Source organism: Corvus brachyrhynchos, unplaced genomic scaffold, assembly GCF_000691975.1.
Source record: "Corvus brachyrhynchos isolate BGI_N302 unplaced genomic scaffold, ASM69197v1 scaffold94, whole genome shotgun sequence".
NCBI lineage: Eukaryota > Metazoa > Chordata > Aves > Passeriformes > Corvidae > Corvus > Corvus brachyrhynchos.
Genome location: NW_008238330.1, coordinates 12024375 through 12039649, shown reverse-complemented (window position 1 = coordinate 12039649; position 15275 = coordinate 12024375). Strand labels below are relative to the sequence as shown.

Genomic DNA, 15275 nt, shown 5'->3' with positions numbered 1-15275 from the left:
CCTCACCATGGCAGGTGACACCACCAACTGCTTCAGCCCCAACCAGCCCAGCCTGGGGACAGGAGGAAACCCTCTGTCTCAAGTGTGGGGGCTTTCCAGCTCCCTGATGTGTGCAACTACCTCCTCTAGGAGACCATAAAACAAACCAGGTAGATCAGCATTGCTCTTTACTGATATTTGTGTTTTTAAAAAATCTGATAAAGGCACAATACTGGCTTTTGTGAGGTATAATGAAGATATGGTGGTCTAAAAAAAGAGGAGGATGAGACTGAGGGAACCTGGGCCAAGTCACTTGACCAAGGCAGCACAGGGGGGCAGTGACAGACGCAGGAGGAGGCTCCTGTGTCCCCAAACCCTCTTCTAGCTCACTGACCATGCATGGTCCACAGTGACGTTTCACAAGGTGATGCAACACAGTGGGTGTAAACAGTGATGGCAACTCAGTGCTCTCGCCCAGTGTGCTCTTGTGCCAGTCCCAGTGCCCCAGGGCCTTCATACCCTCCTGGCTCACTGAGTGCATCTTATTTTAATATGGTACATCTCCCTACTCCTTCCACTGCTACTCAAAACTATAGCTAAGAAAAGAAGTGGTTTGAAGGTTACACACAAAAGCAGTGTGTCTGCTTTTGGCTTCAGCACACCCCACTCCATGCCATCCTTGGGTGTGAGGAAGGGGTGCAGGAACCAAGCCCTGCTTCCCCTCCTTGCTGCCACCACCAACCTCATTGATCCCCGCCTGTCCTGGACACTGCAGCATTGAACATCCTAAAACACTTCCCTTGAGGCCAGTTCCCTGAGGCAGATAATAACCTAATACTTCTAAAAGAATTAGCAATATGAAGTAATTAGCAATAACCTAGTATTGGCATTGGCACAAAAATGGCCTGTCCGAAGACAGGGTGAGTGCCAGGGAAGGGATCTGCGGGGCTCTGGAGGCTGAACCCTGTGCATCACAACTCGTAGGTGGCACCTCATTTCGGAAGCGTTTACTTTCATCTCCCTTTCTTAATTTTGAAATGATTCAATTTATATGCAATTTCCTGTCAAAATGATTCCTGTCAGTGTGGCGGCACTGCGAACCTTGACTGACAGGCCGAGCGCTCCGGCTGGTCCCTCTGGACTGCCTCTCCCTACAAATAACCGCTTAAAATGCACGCCTGACATTTGAGGAATTTGACATCAGAAACAGGCTTGGATGGCTGCTGTAGCCAGTCATCAGTGGCCAAACCAGTAAGGTAAATCTAGTGAGCCTTGAAACAAATGCTCCAATCTTGAAATTTTGAAATTTCAAAAAATTTATTTTCCCTCTCCTTCCCCTGCTTTTTAATGACATTCACAGTGCAAAAATCAGATTTAAAAAGCAGACCTAAGAACCAAGTGCACTGTAAACCAGTTTCCTGAGGAGGACTCCTCAAATTCATATGGCTGTGCCTCCATTGTACCTGAGCTGGGTAGTCCTAAGACTACCAGTGCAGCCCCAGGTCCCATAAGTAGCATCCGTGCTACTGAATTCTGGAAAATTAGTGAATACCTGAATAGTGGAAACTGCTTTTCTTCTCTCCTTTTCCTTTTCTATCCCCTGACCTCCTCTGCTCACATTCTCACAGACATTCTTACTCACTCACACATAGATTTCCCTGACATTTCCCTGACTTTAGCTGAGGCCAATCCTTCAATCAGACAGACACCACCTCTGCAGGATGAGGGACAGTCCCCACTCTAAGAAACTACCAAGAGGTGTAGACAGCAATGGGAGAGAGAGGAGAGCAGGGAGGTGGGACTGCATCCAGCTTGCAGGCAAAATATGAGTCTCCAAAACAGCCACATCTCACACCAGATGCTCAGGCCGATTTCCAGTACCAAAGATCTCCCGAGCATGATCCCTCTCACCTCGTACTTAGGCAGGTAGAAAAGCTGTTCTGTCCCTATTGCAAGGCACAGGACAGCAGTGTGGGGGGCTCAGTCTGCTGGTATCTCCTGGCAGATCCAGCTTAGCCAAGAGCAAGTACTTTGAAACAGAAGAGCTGAGACCTTTCCCTAGGGCTCTCTAAGCAGGCCAAAATCCAAAGGAAACCAATGGAGAGCAAAGAAGGCCATGGGTGCTGTTGTACCCACAGCAGCACCTCTGTGCTCCCTCAAAAGACTTCTGGTGTAACCCTGACTCCGTTTCATAGGCTGACTCGCCTTTTCACTTGCTTGTCCTCATAAAGAAATGCCTGCTGCAGAAGGAAGAAAATAGGCTGATTTTTTTCTTCTTTCCCAGAAGTAATTCTTTCTTTCCCTTTCTGTCCCAGTGGACCTGCATTCATTTCTCCCTTGGGAACTAAAGACAGGCAGTGGAAAGGGGACAGATTTCAAGAGCTGTAAAGGAACAGAAAGCTGTTCTGCCTCTCAGAAAGTAAAGCTGAAGGGTTTTTTCTTCCTTTTAGAAAAGTGTGAGGCTCTAATGGTTTTGAGGGGCTATGAATACGACTTTTCACATCTGCCAAGATAATTATAAGCTTGAATGAATTTCTGAGACCCAAACCCTGCCAGATAAATCATACCTATCAAGTACTGATTAAAAATGAGCTGCTCAGAAAGCCTTCAAATTTCTGTTCCCTTCCCACCCCACTATTTCCTGTATCTGTTGGTAATGGGTCTCAATGCTTTACTAAGGAACAGTCTGTAGAGGAGACCCTGATAATTCACCCTTTCTTTGCAGGAGGTGTGAAAGAGATGGGAAATTAAGGCTATAGGGAGCAAGCAGAATGAGGAAAGATTTGGGCTCAGACTGGATCTGGCACTGGGACACAGAAGATGCTGAGAAGAAGGTAAGGTGCAAAACTGAGTTTTGAATCCGGTTTCAAAGTGTGACGTGAACCCATGCCCCACTCCCCAAATCAGTATCCCGACAGGGGACAACCAAGAGTCCCTAACTTAGAGAAGAATCTGGATGTGTGTGATTTCTTTCAGTTCGCTGTGTGTGGGAATGACTCTTGCATGTCAGCTTTTCCTCATCGTTCACGTGGAAATAAGCCCACCCAAGTCACTTATGGAATCCACTGAATTTTCATAAATATGCTGAAGAAGCTGCACACCCCCAATCCAGTAATTAGAGTAAATTAATGCTGCTGGGATGCCTTTGTCACCGTTTGTCTAACTCAAGACAAAAGGCAGAGAGGTCACATCCTGAAGGGAGAGTAACCCTTTATAAGCAGTGTTTAAGATGCCAGAGAAAACAATAACATCTGCAGAGGAACCACACGTTCCCTGAGCACACAGGATTTATACTTCCCACAAATACCCATTGTATCCTCCTTGTTGTCATGACTCAAACACATTCCTCAAGCATATGGAGGAAGGGACGAAGAGTTATTAAGTCCTTCAAAGGTGATTACTCATTCCTCCAACTTAACATTTTAGGTAAATGCTACAAACTCTGAATCGCTTGTCAGAACAGAGTATAGTTTTTACAGAACATGAACTGAGTCAAATGAGTTAGGGTTTTCTTTTCATTTTTTAACTTCCAAGGGCTATTTTTAAAGCTCTCCCATGTTCAGCAAGAAAAAAAATCTTACTACCCATGTTCCATGTCCAAGACATTTGCTGTGTTGTTAGAGAAGGAATTGTTTTCCTAGCCTGCTCCTCCAAGAAAAGCCAACCACTCTGCATCACCAAGGGTCTCAGCCTCCGTCCTCCACCAGCTTTTTGAAACAACTGAGCTTCAGACCCATGTGAAAACAGTCACTGACTATCCAGCCATGTCGTGGCAGCCTAAGTCCATAGGAGAGGGCAAACCTTCCAGGTGGCACAACATGGGTGCTCCAACAGGGTTCCATCCCACTGGGTTGCCTTGCTCCCAGTAGCTGCTATAACAACTTGAACTTCAACACTGACTTTCTACCTTTCACCCCAGACGCCTCTGTCCTCTTCAGTTGGTCCTTCCCAAGGCAAGGATCCCCCTTTTTTAAGCTTTATCTTTTCTTCATCTCTCTTTCTCCTTTCTAGATATTTACCCCAGCACTTCAATGAATCAGAAAAACCTTTTTTTCTGGACTGTCACCATGTAAATCAAGGGATTCAGATCTCTATTATTTAGTATCCCACTAATCCTGCACCATCTGCAGTCTTCACTAGCAAATAAATGTGTGTGTGTCTGTGTATCCTTAACTGGATCACTGTTTGAAAATATGGGATGTTGAATGAAGAACAATTCCACCCCACAGCATATAATAGCTTTAGCACTGATGTCTCATTTTGAGATGTGTTGTTGAGACAGTTTCTCATCTAATATGTAAAGCAGTCCCTGTAAATGATACCATTTGCAAAATAAAAATGGCATATGGTGCTGTGTCTGTTGCTGTGGAGACACTCAGATGTGCCCTGGCAGCACAGATGCCGTGCTGTCCTCGGGAAGGTGGTGAGTTTGGCTGACCATGAAATCGTTAGCTGGCAATCGTTACACTCATAGCTCCTCACTTCTTCTTAACAAAGGCTTGCATAGCCATCCACTTGTGCTACCAAGGTGGGCAGGGAAAGTCACTGGAAACTCTGGAGCATCACAGAGAAACTTCATGAAGAGTTGCAAAATTAGTGCACAAATTATTTGGGATTAGCTGGGTTAAGAATTAGTCTTGGGGATTCAAAGAGCTCCTGGGCTGATTCCCTTGGCCTCCTGAGAACGAGTTGTCCAAGCTCATCTTACTCTGGAGGTGCCCGGGGAAAGAAAAGGAGCTATGATGGGGCTCTGCAGGGAACAGCTCAGCTCATCCCTGCCTGCTCTTGCACGTCACAGGCAGGGCCAGGGTGAACGCAGGTTTTCCTGCACCATCCAGAGATCTCTGCATGGCTGAAAACTGCAGACAGCTTTCAGGAAGCCTAAAAGGGAGCAGAGACAATGCCAGGTGGGAGCATGGAGCATCGCTGCCTGAGATTCACATTAGCAGCTACTGGTGCTGCATGCCCTGCCTCCCCACAGAGTGTGGCTGTGGCTCTTCAAGACCTTGCCAGAGGTCTATTCCTACCTCTGCATGTGAACAGGCCAGATCCTGGGGGGAGAGTCTGCCCTCCTGGATTCACTTTGTGCCAGTGTCCCAGGCCCAGGGGACATCGAGCTAGCATATGACTCCATTTTCCTCAGAGCATCTCAGCAAACTTCCATCTCTAACCTGTAGCACCACACAGAAACAAGGGAAAAATGAGCACAGACTGAGGCATAGAACATTTCCACCCCCCCAAAAAGAGAGAGAAAACAAGACAGAAGCAATCTCTTTCTTCTCCTGGAAGGAGATACTGGCATATGCTTGAGTTGGGACCACAGAGACACTCTGTTGGCTGCGTACATACCTTTGCACTAGGGCAAGTCCTCTGTCACCCTGATGCTAGGATGACAGGGGAAAAGTGTATGCATTAACACATGGAGCAATCAGGCAGTATGTAATCTGAGAGCTTTGAATTGTGGCTGCCGAAAACAGGGTCTGACCAACATATGGGCTCATGAATCTTTCCTGACAACCCTGCAGTTACAGAAGCAAGAAGTGGAGCCTCCTGGTTATAAATCGGTCATGAATAAATTTAGGTTGACAATTAGAAGGTTCCTAATAATCAGAGGATTAGGTTCTGGGAACTTTCAGACAGGAGAGGGAGTGAGCTGTGAACCTTTGTCACTCCCAGTGGAGCAGCATAGGAGAAGAGAGGAGGGAACTGAATGGCTTGGAGAATTCATCCTGTCCATGCCCCCAGGGATGGCTTTGTATCATCTGCTAATGGTACAGAGCAATAGGCCTGGAGCAGAGCTGCTTGCAAGTTTTGAGTGGCCAGAAAGGTCAGGTTGTCAGGGGCTAGCTTGTCACCTATGTTCTCCTTCCGAGGACCATGAAGACACCAAATTTCCTGTCTGAGTAGTGACCACCCAGGGCTGTTGGCAGTGCCTGTGACCCTGGGCACTCTTATCCTGTGGCATGGCACCGGGACTTTCTTCTGCCCACAACCTCAAATTTTCTCTAGGATGCTAGGAATTATTTTGCACCTTGGAGTGTGTGGATGCTTTTAAGTCTCCTGTTGGAATCACTGTGCTGTGACACAATTGCCTGCATTAACATTTAAATGCAATTCTGCTTCCCAGTCTAGACCTGCCAGCAGAGACCAGGCATATCCACTGTGTGAACATCCTTCCTTCCAAAGTCATGTTCAGGTGTCTAGGACCTGAGGAAGCCTGCTCACATCTGGGATGAGGATCTGCATGCATTGCCAGCAGAAGCAGCTTGTCAGCCTCTCCCTGGACCTTGAAAAATGCTTCAAGCAACCAGACCAAAAATGATGCCACTTTCAGCTAGTCAGACTTAATTTATTTCATTATGCCATGAACTCTGATTTTTTTTTCCATTATCCGCAGAGACTTTCAGGATGAGCTAAGACTCACATGTGAAATGTGAATGAGACAAGCAGTAGAAATAAAAGATAAACAAGGAAAAAAACCCCTCCCTGTAAAGTTATTCAGGGATTCCAGAGAGGAAGAGAAGAAATAAGGAAAAAGCCCTCAAGCCTATTTTCCATGTATTCTTTAGAACACTTTTACATAGCACCTGACTGTGGCAGTAACACAGCTAGCAATGTAAATAGGAGGTTCAAACAGTGGCTCTAGAAAGTCTTGACTGGTGAGTTATTGTGAAAAATATTCAGATGTTGTGCTCTCCCACTGTGTGGCCTTAGGTAAAGCTCCAGCAGATCTCAAAGATAATATTCTTTCATGCTATTTAAATATGCACACCATTACTTTTTTGAAGCATCTATCATTTTCATCAGAGCAGAGCTTCCTGATAAGATCCTGCCACAGAAACCTTCATCAGGGCACAGTGCCCTGAAACACCACCCATGCTCCACCAGCAGCCCAAAGTGGATGCAAGGAAAGACCTCAGCTCTGCTGAGTGCCATGATGAGCAGGTCAGGGCCTCTCCTCACTATGTGTAAGGAACAGTTACAGGACAAAATATTCAGAAAAATACCCTCCAACCAGGGATTACTGGGGAAATGTTAAAAAGTACTTGCTCTGTAACAAGAACTGGGTCAATGCACTTTAGGAAGGAGGAAGTGGCTCTGTGCTGGTGGCAATGGCATAATTTTTATGTTGGTGACCAGCACAAATAGCTGTCTGCAGGTGGAAGACTTCTCTAACTTGGATGGCCAGAGTGGTCTGAAAGCTTATGGGGGAAGAGGGAGAGTTTGCTGCAAAGACTTGCCTGGAGCCCACTCAGTTTTATCATCACTGAAAGGAGGGTGAGGTAAAGATGACCAACTCTTCTTTTATCTAAAACAAGAATATAAAGCAGGGACAACTGCACAAAGCGAAGGTTGGGCCACATTCCCACTTAAGGACACCATGAACTGAAGTTGCACAGCTCCCAGGAATGAAGCTCGTACAGGGAAAAGGGTGCAGGTACATCACCAGTACCCACAGGGTCTGTGTCACAGCAGGGACAAGGACTGCAGCACAACCACGGATGTCGTATTTAAACAGGTAAAAGCTGATCTTTTTGCTTCAGGAAATCCCAGTATAAATTCAAAAGTGCCTGAGTGTTACAATAGTATATGCAACTTCAAGCTCAAAACAACATTAAGAATGTCCAGATGAAACCCCCAAACAAACCTACCCAGCCCCCCTCCATCCCCCTGGAATTACAGAATGGAAGAACAAAAAGCTGAAGACCTGAAATGAGTAGACCACACAGCCATCCCTGTAATTTGCTCCACTTACCACTTCCTTGCAAGCTGTACTTACTCATATACCAATAATGCTGTGAACAGAAATTAGCACCTCTTCTTCTCAATAAAAGGCAGGCACGTGGCGCTTTCAGAGACACTTTATCAATGTGCACAGGAGAAAAGCAGAGAAACCTTACAGGGCTGGAAGCATTTAAGGGGCACTATAATTGAAGCAAGACAAAATAAATAGAGCTATAAATTAGACCAGATTTGTCACAAGTCCATCAGTAAATGCAGAGATTTCTCTTTCAGGTCTACTACATCTCAATGAAAAAATTGAAACGCATTCAGATACCAAACACAGTAACAGACATGCTAGTCAAGAACCAAAAGCATGTAAATACAGCATTTTCCAAGAAGAGGAAATATGCATCACCAGCAAATCAGTTGGCCCAGAACTGCAGCTGGTTCACGGTAATAGCAGATTTTACACCTTTTAACTACAGATCATGCCAAGGGGTCCAATCCTACTCCTAGAATTGCTCACATCTCCCAGCCTTTGCAGCCCAGAGATTTGAACTGCGTTTGCCAAGTACAGCAATTATCTGCTGATCTCAGGAGTAAACTGGGATGGGGTAGACGCCCTCCTCTGCCCCCAGCAAGCCCACTACGTGTTCTGCATGTGATATGCAGATATGAAGAAGCGATATGAGAAAACAAACACAGAGACTTCACTTTAAACTCTTTCTAAACAGCACATCCCATTTCTTTACACTCAGCTCCACAAAGTAAATTAAGAAGCCTATCCATAGTCCAGCAAAGTACAACTTAGTCAACTATAAAGGCAAAATGAAGAATTGGCTAAGCACATTCACTGCTCTCAAGTGTTTGTGCCATCCCTTCTGTTCGGCACCATTCCTTGCACGGGAAGGCAGCACAGTCGCCTGGCCTTAGGAACAACCTTATTTAGAGCTAACGTTGCCATCGTGTGGTAACCTTCGGAAATAAACTGCACTCCTGTAGTTTTTCGTATTCCCCGTAGGTTTACAAAAAGGAGGAACCAGCACAGAGGGCTGTACAATGCTCGTGGACTGAAAGGAAGGTGGACTGCCCACAAGAGAGACCTGCAGGCTGCAGAGAGGTTTCATGAGTTGATAAAGGAGCACCAGATGACATGGTGACATGGAACACCCAGCCAGAAATGCAGTGTAGGTATCAAAACCCAATATATTCTGTTACTGCTCTTCTCCCATTTCGGCCAAATTGTGTAAAACAGTACTTTGACAGAAATACTGCCTGTCAGGTGTGGTGTTACAGAGCCCAGCTTTCCTTTAAGGCACTGAATGCTCTCTGCCCCCAGCAGTGCCTAAATCTTTGATGCCTTGCTCTCATGGTGCACTGCTAGGGCAGACACAACCCTTTAGTCATGTTTTATACCGCTACAAGGTCGCTCTTCAGGACAATCCCAGCTCCCAAGGATTACTGTACACCTTATATCCTAGAAAAGTCCCAGCTGCCTCAGCAGCTGCCAAGTGATAGGAACGAAAACACTGGATGAATTGCTGCAGTCATACACAAAGATGTTCTGGGGAAGACAGTACCATTAAAAACAAGTAAATGGTGTAGAAAAAGCGTTTCTGAGCTCCTTATGATTGAAGGCACGTCTATTTTCTGTACAGGCACTTTTACCATTTTTTTCCTCAGTCTTATATAACCAAGCTTAACAGCAGTACAGAAAAAAAAGATCAAGAACCCCGAGGGACAAATCTTTCACCTTAAAGGACCTCCAGGTTGATAGAACTTTGAAGTTACTTTCAAGTTAAGAGTTTCAGAGTAGGTGGATTTAATCACTTCAAAATCCAATTTAAATCCAAGGTCTCCAGACACTTGAACATGGCTTTTAGTCCCAATTTGCATAATTTCTGATTTTTTTTCCCTTAGCAGTTGTATCCCTTCATATCAACCATGTGCTTGAATTTTACTTCAAGGGTACATGAGGAGCTCAAGACAACACTATACTTTTAAGTGTTTGGGTATGCAGATACCTAATGCTGGCTGAAATAAGCAGCACTAACCATGTAAATAGTTAAAGCACAGATTTTTAACAAGCTATGCTTATCATTGTATTTGACAGCATATATTTGAGTATGTATTTGACAATATAAAAGTCTCACAACCTTCATTCTTTAAAATACATACTTCCTCCTCAAGTTTATATTTGACTGAAAAAAAATAATTTGCTTTTAAATTACCAGATACCTCAGACTTCCAAGATTTCTCCATTCAATATGAAGAAAACATACCTCCTGCCAAGAAACTACAGGAGAAAACACAGGAAATTACATGGATGCTGATACTGAGATTTGTAAACATTATTTTATAATGCAAAAACTAAATTGTGTACTTCAGTGTTTCAGATGAACTACTATTTAGGTCATGCTCTCTTACTTGATGGTTTTGATTAAATAGTGGAAATTATATGCTGCATAGTTTAAGGAACTGGAGTTAAGCTCAGGTCTTGACACAAAATCTTAAAAACATTCTGAAAAGCAAGCATACTGAAATGCAAGCCAACAATTTCTATCTTGTTAATACCTCACAGATTACTGTAGCTGTGCTTACAGGGCAACTATGGTGTTAGGCATCTGAAGCATCCAGGTGTTCAGGTCGCTACTTAAAAAATGGTGGAAGTTTTTTAGAAAATAATTTAGTGTTTGAACTGCAATTTGTCAAGTCTTTCAAACCAACTCCGAAAGCAGACTTTTAGTGTTTGAACTGCAATTTGTCAAGTCTTTCAAACGACGACAGTTGTATTCTAACCAGAACACCTACTTTCAGCATATGCATCAATTTATACAGAACTATTAATTATTTTCATATATTTCACACTCAGGACTGTGCAAGTAATTTTGTACATTCCTAACCAACTCCGAAAGCAGACTTTTATATGTCAGGATCTGACCTACTTCAAGTAACTGGGAATGCAATTATTTCAGCTGGCATTAGGGTATAGAGTATTGGGCATAGTGTGTTGATGCCATGAAGATTTTTTGCCTTTTCTTTTATACCCCTGTTATACCTGTTTACTACTTCTGTATTCTTAGTGCTTTTTGCCTACATTCTTGGACTTGTTTGTTCAGCTAAGAGACTAAACATTTTAGAAGCTTCGTAGGTAGAGGATAGAGTGCCCCAGACCCCAAGGTGCTCTCCAGAACACATTCTGTAAACCAAGACAGAACCATCCAGGGGAAGGTTCCTTGGGGAGGGGGGCTCACTCAAGCCTCCCACTAGGGAATTTTTGATAGATATGCTAATTAGTAAAACCTATAATGTTATACCAGATCTTTTGAGGGTGAGCATTGCGGTGTGCATTTCAGTGCATTCAACCTGGACGCAGTGCACCTAAGGATCCTTACAATAAATACCAAGGTAAAATCCCTTTTTCCCTTCTAACCTTGTTTGACTCTTGATGTTAAGACCAGGAAAAGGCATGAGTGTGACAAAAGCATTTCTGCATGTTCCTGGGGAACACCAGAACCCCACACATGGACATCAAAAAATGAGACAGACAACAACTCTCCATCAGAAATAAAAGCAAACTTACAATTACAATTTAAATCAGATCTTTGTAATTTTAAAATCAGAACAAGGACACAGAGTTATACATAATGAGAAGTTCATTTTATATCTGCGCCTTCTGTGCCTTCGGTGCAGGTGCTTTCTCTGGCTTCTTAGCCTTTGGTGCCTTCTCTGGCTTTTTGCCCTTCACTGCCTTCTCCGGCTTCCCTGGCTTCTTGCCTTTTTTAGAAGCCATCCTCTGGAGCTTCTTCATTTCATGCTTGATGATTCTGTTTCTCTGTAAAAAAAAAAAAGAAAACGTTTACACTTCATCAGAACAAAAAGAGCAAGAGTTCAAATACTATATGCCTTAATTCAAATTCTAAGCTTTCAGATTCTGCCTCTTTTCATTATCACCCTTTACCATGCCTTTTATTTGAAATGTCAAATTCCACCTAAAACTGTTCCAATCTACCAAGTGGACACCATCATTCTGGCTGGTAACTCAGCCATCCCAATATTTCATGCGTAATGATTTTCATTATAGGGTGAAATACTAAAAGCAACCCATCAAGAATATCTGATTTTATCAGCAGGCAATTCCTTCCTCAGCAGTAACTTGGGAGGACTGACACATGGATTATACAAGCTCAAGTTTGATCAGCTACTGAAGAGAAAGTGGTGGCATACAAAGAAGCATGGAAAATTCAATCCCACAGTGTCACCCCATAACCCAAGCCAGCTGGGAAAGTAAGGCTACTAACAGTGGATGGGACTCTTAAGTGAAAGCTAGAAGCACTAACCCCATAAAGAAGCAGCACTCAAACACTTACCATCTTCTTCGCCTTCATCACCTTGTAGCGATCAAAGTCAGTCATTTTGGCTTTCTGTGTGAAAAGAAGCAGTGGTGAAACTCTGATATATACAAGTAGTAAAACTCAGCATTCCAAAGCATTCCACAAATAACTGATCATCTCCAAATGAGATTTAGCTGCACTTCTGCAACTAGCTCGCTATTTAAAGCCTTTGCACCATCCCAGGATGCAGGAAAAGAGGCTGTTACAGACATGACTGAACAAAAACACATTTACTGTTAAAATACAAGAAGTTGAAGCTGATGGGTAGCAACCATTAAAAACCTATGCCTTGTCTATCTTTAATCCTGGCTTGCTATTGAAAACATGCAGCTTTTAGACTGTACCTAACTTTACAAAGCAGGAGCAGTACAACAGGCACTCCTCATCCAGTGAAACACTGTTACCTTTTCTCGAGCTTCAATCTTCTTCGCCCATCTTGTCGCTGACCATTTTTCATTTATGTTTTCCTTCTCCCAGGCACGTCGCACACACTTCTGACGAGCACTGCATTGGAACAGTCACAAAATCATATCCACAGTCTTTATCAAAAAAAGGTTCTTCCTGATGCTGGCCTACCAAATTTCATTCAGGGGAAGATGACTCTACTATGTTACTTCAGACACCTTACTTCAAGTCAATGTCACATCTCTGTGGCATTATTAAGGTTCTGTTGAGTAAATACTTCACTAGAACTGACAGAATCACAGAATGGATCAAGTTGGAAGGGACCACAGTGGGGTCATCTGCTCCAACACCCTGCTCAAGCAGGGCCATCCCAGAGCACATGGCACAGGATTGTGTCCAGCTGGTTCTTGAATATCTCCAGTGTGGGAAACCCAACAGCCTCTCTGGGCAACCTGTTCCAGTGCTTGGTCACCTGAGCTCCAGGAGATCCATGTCTCTCATCTTGAGGAGCCCAGAACTGGACACAGCACTCCAGGTATGGCCTAACCAGGGCCGAGGGGCAGGATCATCTCCCTTGACCTGCTGGCAGCTCTTCCTAATGCCCCCAGGATACCATTGTCCTTCTGGCCACAAGGACACACTGCTGGGTCATGGACAGCTTGTTGTCCCCAGGTCCTTCTCTGCAGAGCTGCTTTCCAGCAAGTTGGCCTCAAGCCTGTGCAGGTGCTCAGGATCATTATCCCCCAGGAGCAGGACCCTGCACCTGCCCTTGTTGAACTTCCGAAGTTTCTGCTCTGCCCATCTCTCCAACCTGTTGAGATCATTTTGAATGGCAGCACAGCATGCTGGGGTGTCAGCCACTCCTCCCAGCTTTGTGTCATCAGGGAACTTGTTGAGGAGGCATCTCCCCTTCATCTAAATCACTGATGAATAAGTTAAACAATATTGGGCCCAGTATTGAACTTGAGGGACACCAATGGTGACAGGCCTCCAACCAGACCCCATGCCCCTGATTATGGACCTTTGGGATCTGCTTCCAATCCACCTCACTGTCCAGATGACCAACTATTCCTAGCACTGACTACTTCAGGATCAGAAACACTGCCCTTTTTTGGTTCTGAATTACAAAAATTCATACATTAACTAAGCTGAAAGAAACAGAATTAGTTCAGCCTCCTACAATTCCAGTGTAGTTCTGTAGGCAGGTGCCCGAAGGTGACTTAAGCAGTAGCAAAAGCAAAGCTGCAGCAGCATTTACATTGCTTTCCCCCACAGCATCCACCACAGAACTATCTGAGTTGCCTCGGCCACTGTGAGACTTTGGTCCTGAACAGCAGCTATCAGCCAATATTGGCAATGAAAATCGAAATGTGGTATTTATGATATCATATGATATCACAGTCTGCCCAATTTTTACTGTTAATTTACTACTGTTTGAGTTTTCTATACCTAGCAAGCATCAGCCATCAAGTGACAGCATGGGGGCTCTTTTACATAGACCAAGATGCCAACTACTCACCTGTGTGGGAACTTCAGGACAAAGTCGGTCAGCTGCATACACTTGAAGGGCATGGCCTGCCTCCTGACACCACTGCAGGGGCCATCCACCAGTGCCTGAAAAAGGGAAACAAATGTGGGGGGTTTGCAGCAGTTTTCCCATTGTATTTGATTTACACAGCTACTTCCTAATAATGTATGAACAGTACCTTGACAACACTTATCCAAAATTGAAACACATACTATGCAGACAAAATTGCTTGTACAACCCAAGCTTTACGGAAAGAATTTTAAAGGTCTGCCTTTGACAAAAAAACCAAATTGAATTTAAAAAGAAAAAAAAGCACACAGAACTAAGATGTGCACAGGAAGAGCCCCCTAGCCCAAATATTCACTTTACACATACATTAATGCCATTCCATTCTTAAACTTTAGACTCCAACTGACATCCCTTGTCCACTTCTATACCTAGGAAACACAGCAGAGGGGAATGTATCACTTGCCAGTGGAAAAAAAGCTTGCTCCTAAAGGTTTCAAATACAACTGCAGTTAAAACCTATCTTTTAAGCAATTGCTTATTTATTTGAAAACAAAATTTCTGTTGGAAGTCAATACGCACAGCCTTAGCATACAAGCTTCTGTTAAGGCAAAAGGAGGAAATACAGGTGCAGGACTCACAACTTACCCTATTTTGGTCAATAACATCCACGATGGCCACCAGTTTGCCAGCATGTGGCCCGAAGGAGATGAAGGCAACTCTGCCAATCTCCACGAAGCGCTTGAACACCTGGGAGAGTAGGTAGGAATGCATAGTTAGGTGAGAACACACCCAAGGACCTTTTTCAGATTCAAGGCTCTGAGAACCTTTACAAGAGCTTCCCGAAAAAAAATGACAGAATGGTTTGGGTTGGAACGAGACCTCAAAGATCACCTAGTCCCAACCCCCCCGCCGTGGGCAGGCACATCTTCCACTTCGCCAGGTTGCTCAGAGCCCCATCCAACCTGGCCTCTGAAACTTCCAGGAATGGGGGAGCATCCACAACTTCTCTGGACAACCTGTTCCACTGCTTCAACATTCCCACAGAAAAGAATTTTTTCCTACTATCTAATCTAAACCCAGTCTCTTTCGGTTTGAAGCCATTCCCCGCCCCTACCCTGTCACCACATGCTCCTGTAGTAGTCCTACCCTATCTTTCCTCTAAGTTCCCCTCAGCTACTGGAACGCTTTCGAACTGCACGAAACTCCTACACTTGAGCAAAGGAGCCACGGTCCCG

The 15275-nt window shown here is 44.3% G+C and overlaps 1 protein-coding gene across 1 annotated transcript; it reads right to left on the bottom strand.

Moving 5' to 3' along the window:
* Positions 1 to 11261: 11261 nt before the first annotated feature.
* RPL14 (ribosomal protein L14) lies at positions 11262 to 14826 on the bottom strand. The gene is made up of 5 exons (XM_008633989.2): positions 14686 to 14826; positions 14023 to 14117; positions 12503 to 12602; positions 12075 to 12128; positions 11262 to 11539 (listed from the first exon to the last, which is right to left on the bottom strand). The coding sequence occupies exons 1-5, from the start codon at positions 14809 to 14811 to the stop codon at positions 11366 to 11368; spliced, it is 549 nt and encodes a 182-aa protein (XP_008632211.1). The 5' UTR covers positions 14812 to 14826; the 3' UTR covers positions 11262 to 11365.
* Positions 14827 to 15275: the final 449 nt, after the last annotated feature.

Bases quoted from the DNA above. Each gene is read 5' to 3' on its own strand.
- RPL14 (XM_008633989.2), bottom strand. From the start codon at position 14,811: ATGCATTCCTACCTACTCTCCCAGGTGTTCAAGCGCTTCGTGGAGATT. The intron at 12,129-12,502 runs GTAACAGTGTTT...CTTTTCACACAG, and splicing joins AGATTGAAGCTCGAGAAAAG to AAAGCCAAAATGACTGACTT. The intron at 11,540-12,074 runs GTAAGTGTTTGA...TTTTTTTTACAG, and splicing joins TGATGAAGGCGAAGAAGATG to AGAAACAGAATCATCAAGCA.